This window comes from Otolemur garnettii, unplaced genomic scaffold, assembly GCF_000181295.1.
Source record: "Otolemur garnettii isolate 467f Iridium unplaced genomic scaffold, OtoGar3 scaffold00050, whole genome shotgun sequence".
Taxonomy (NCBI): Eukaryota; Metazoa; Chordata; class Mammalia; order Primates; family Galagidae; genus Otolemur; species Otolemur garnettii.
Window position 1 is genome coordinate 11,160,167 of NW_003852445.1, and position 3,328 is coordinate 11,163,494.

A 3,328-nucleotide genomic window follows, 5' to 3' on the forward strand; every position below is an offset into this window, starting at 1 on the left:
AGCTACTTGGTAGGCAGAGGCAGGAGACTCGCTTGAGCCCAGGAGTTGGAGGTTGCTGTGAGCTGTGATGCCATGGCACTCTATCCAGGGGGAAAGCTTGAGGCTCTGTCTCAAAAAAAAAATTGTATATAGATCTGGAAATCTAATTTTTATCAAGATTAAAACAGCAAAGAATTATAGGGCAATATTACAGTAATGTAAGAAAATTACTTGTGGTACATGACTCTAGAAAAATTTTATGAATGAGAAAAAATACATATATATAAGTGTAGAAAAACAAATCAGGCTAATGCTTGGAAGTATACTATTTTAGTAAATAGTGCTGTAGGAGTAGTATAAAGTGGTCATGTGGACTTGCCTCATACAAGGCAGTCTCAGGAGTTTGTTAAATTGACTACATGGTATTAGTTTGGGCATTTAAATATTTGTGGTTGGCAGTGAGGGGTATAGCAATGGAAGGCCTTTTTTTGGTAATAGGTGACATGCCAGCTAGTTCAGTGGAGCTCTTTCTCCTGCCCTGAGTTGCTTAAGGAGATTATCTTTGATTCTATAAGAATTGCTAAAATTACACAATTCAGTGCTTTGATAGCATGGAAAATTTAATGGACCCTGGGGAAATGATCTGAATTGTGGGGCTATTGTAATTGTATGTATTTGTATATTGCAAAGAATGCTGTTGCATTAGTATTCCTACAAAACTGTCAACATTTTCTTGGGTTTTCTAACACTTTTTGGTATAATCTGTGATTACAGTTGGTTTTCATTTTCTTGAATATGAAAAACAGAGGAATGTATGTATACTATATTTTATCAATTTAAAAGTGTAACCCATAAAGCAGAATGTGCTCAGTGCATGTTTTTTCCTCTTATATCTTAAGGAAGAGAGAGAAAATCCTTCAAAACGGAGTAGAATTGAACGTGATATAGATAATAATTTGATCACATCAACACCAAGAGCAGGAGAAAAGCCTAACAAACAGATATCTCGAGTAAGACGGAAAAGTCAAGTAAATGGAGGTTTGTTAATATTTAGATATTTTTATTTAGTTGTGAGCAGAAATTGCACTTTTTATTTCTTTTTAGAAATCTAAACAATTTATACCTTATTTTTGTAATCTTTGTATTAAATATAAGTACCATGCAGTGAAATGAAAATTTATCTTCCTAAAAAAAAAAATTTACTGTGATGAATTCAAATAGAGTAACTAGATACAGATATATATACAGATCACCATTTTTGGCTTCTAATAAACTCATTTCTTAAAGCAGTAATACTTGTGACATAATTTAATTGAAATATGTGCAAAAAAATTATTTTGATTATATTATTTGAGAGCTCAGAGGGGACTTGAATCCCTTAGGCCAGAATTTCTCAGTTGTCGGTGGTTTTGCTCCTCAAGGTATGCTTAACCAATATCTGGAGACCTTTTTGGTTGTTATAACCTGTGGAGAAGCTGCTACTGGTATTTATCTAGCAGTTAAATGATAAAGATGCTGGCTAAACATCCTGCAATATACAGGACAGTCCTGTGCAACAAAGAGTTGTCTGGCCCAATTGTCAAGTGTGCAGCTCAGAAGCTCCTCAAAGTCAAAAAGGAGCAAAACATTAAGGATAAGAAAAGAAATCTAAAAGTGACAAAAGGCATGGAGTGCTCTTTTAACCAATATTGTCTTAAACTCAACAGCAATAACAGTTCCTCCTCTTTTCCTTGGCCAGTGCAGTAATATATCTTTTTTATTAGAAGTAACTGATGGGGGAGAGAAAGGAGACTTAAATAGGGAACTTAGATTGACAAAGGGGAGAGAAGAGAGAAAGAAACAAGTTAACAGAGTTAAAGCAAAGAAGGAAAGAATTGTGGTTGATACCAGCTAAAGTTGGATAGGGTCAAAGGGTTAGTAAACAAAACATTTGATTGATTTTTTTTTTTCTAAAAATTTGTGGAAAATTTTTATTTGCAAAAAACCTTAAAAACACGCACACTAAAAAATAAAAAACTTAAAAACAATTGGTTATTCTTCATAACCAGTGCCTAAATATACGTTACCAATTCTTGACAATAATGTATACAGTCTTCTGTTTCAGTAGAGATATGTTGCCTCTATACATTTATCTGTCATTCATTAGAAATAGATGTGAGAGAAGGTTTTTTAAAGTAGACAGCATTTCAAAATGTAAACAGAATCTTGCATTTATGTTTTAGACAACAGGTAACTGATACTGTTTGCTTCTAAAGAATTTTCATTTCCTGTTATAGTAGGTTCATTTGAAACCTTCTAGTCTATATAGTTCTTGATGTAAATCCCCTTTGAGAAAATTGAATATGTGTTAGCATTTGTATAGCATAAGTATACTTACGTATAAAGACCATTTTATTTACAAGAAATTTATGTCAGAATTTCTTCAGGAAGCTCTCCTGAACATCAATGTTAGTTTTCATAAAATATTTTGAGGGAGGGGCAGATTAGTTTTGTACGGAGTGATTTAAAACACATTTCTAAAAGTCAGTGTTTTCCAGATCATGACTTTTTTCTTGTTTCTTTGCTAGAAGCTGGTAGTTATGAAATGACAAATCAACACGTCAAACAAAATGGAAAATTAGAAGATAATCCTTCCACTGGCAGTCCACCAAGAACTACATTGTTGGGAACTATATTTTCACCTGTCTTCAACTTTTTTTCACCAGCAAATAAAAATGGTAAGTATTGAGTGGCGCCTATGGCCCAGTGGGTAGGGTGCTGGCCACCTATATGGAGAGTGGCGGGTTCGAACGCGGCCCCAGCCAAACTGCAACAAAAAAATAGCTGGGTGTTGTGGCAGGCACCTGTAGTCCTAGGTACTCGGGAGGCGGAGGCAAGAGAATTGCCTAAGCCTGGGAGTTGGAGGTTGCCATGAGCTGTGTAATGCACTCTACTGAGGGTGATAAAGTGAAACTCTGCTCTACCAAAATAAAAAAAGGTAAGTATTAATCATAATTTGGATTTTTAAAAATTCATAGTTTTTAAAAAGATCTTTTTTAAGTTTTCTGGCATATTTTGTCAATGTCTTATATTTGTTTTTAGCCTCATTAAAAACATATGGCTCCTTAAAAGCTTATTATTATTATTATTATTTTTTTTTGAAGTGACTAAAGAAAAGTTTAGTTCTGTTGTAGTGAATTCTGCTTTCATTATTTGAAAAGCTAAATGATAAATTTTGAGCTGTAGGGAAAGTTTTCTATTTTTACTATGTCAAGATGAGGGTAATTCAGGAAAGAATCCAGAAACATTTTCAATGTTGTAGTCATTAAAATGGAATTTATTAATTATATTTAAGTGAGGCAAAACTAGA

General features: G+C 33.6%; 1 protein-coding gene across 3 annotated transcripts in view; it reads left to right on the forward strand.

The window, feature by feature from the left end:
* The window catches only part of CTDSPL2 (CTD small phosphatase like 2), a 98,222-nt gene that overhangs the window by 49,053 nt on the left and 45,841 nt on the right, over positions 1–3,328 (forward strand). For 2 of the 3 annotated variants that reach the window (XM_003791784.3, XM_023514289.1), the window contains exons 3-4: positions 879–1,017; positions 2,547–2,696. In XM_003791784.3, the coding sequence (XP_003791832.1) occupies positions 879–1,017; positions 2,547–2,696 (289 nt within the window). The remainder of the gene's footprint in view (positions 1–878; positions 1,018–2,546; positions 2,697–3,328) is intronic. The other variant, XM_023514288.1, reaches the window with a different exon arrangement.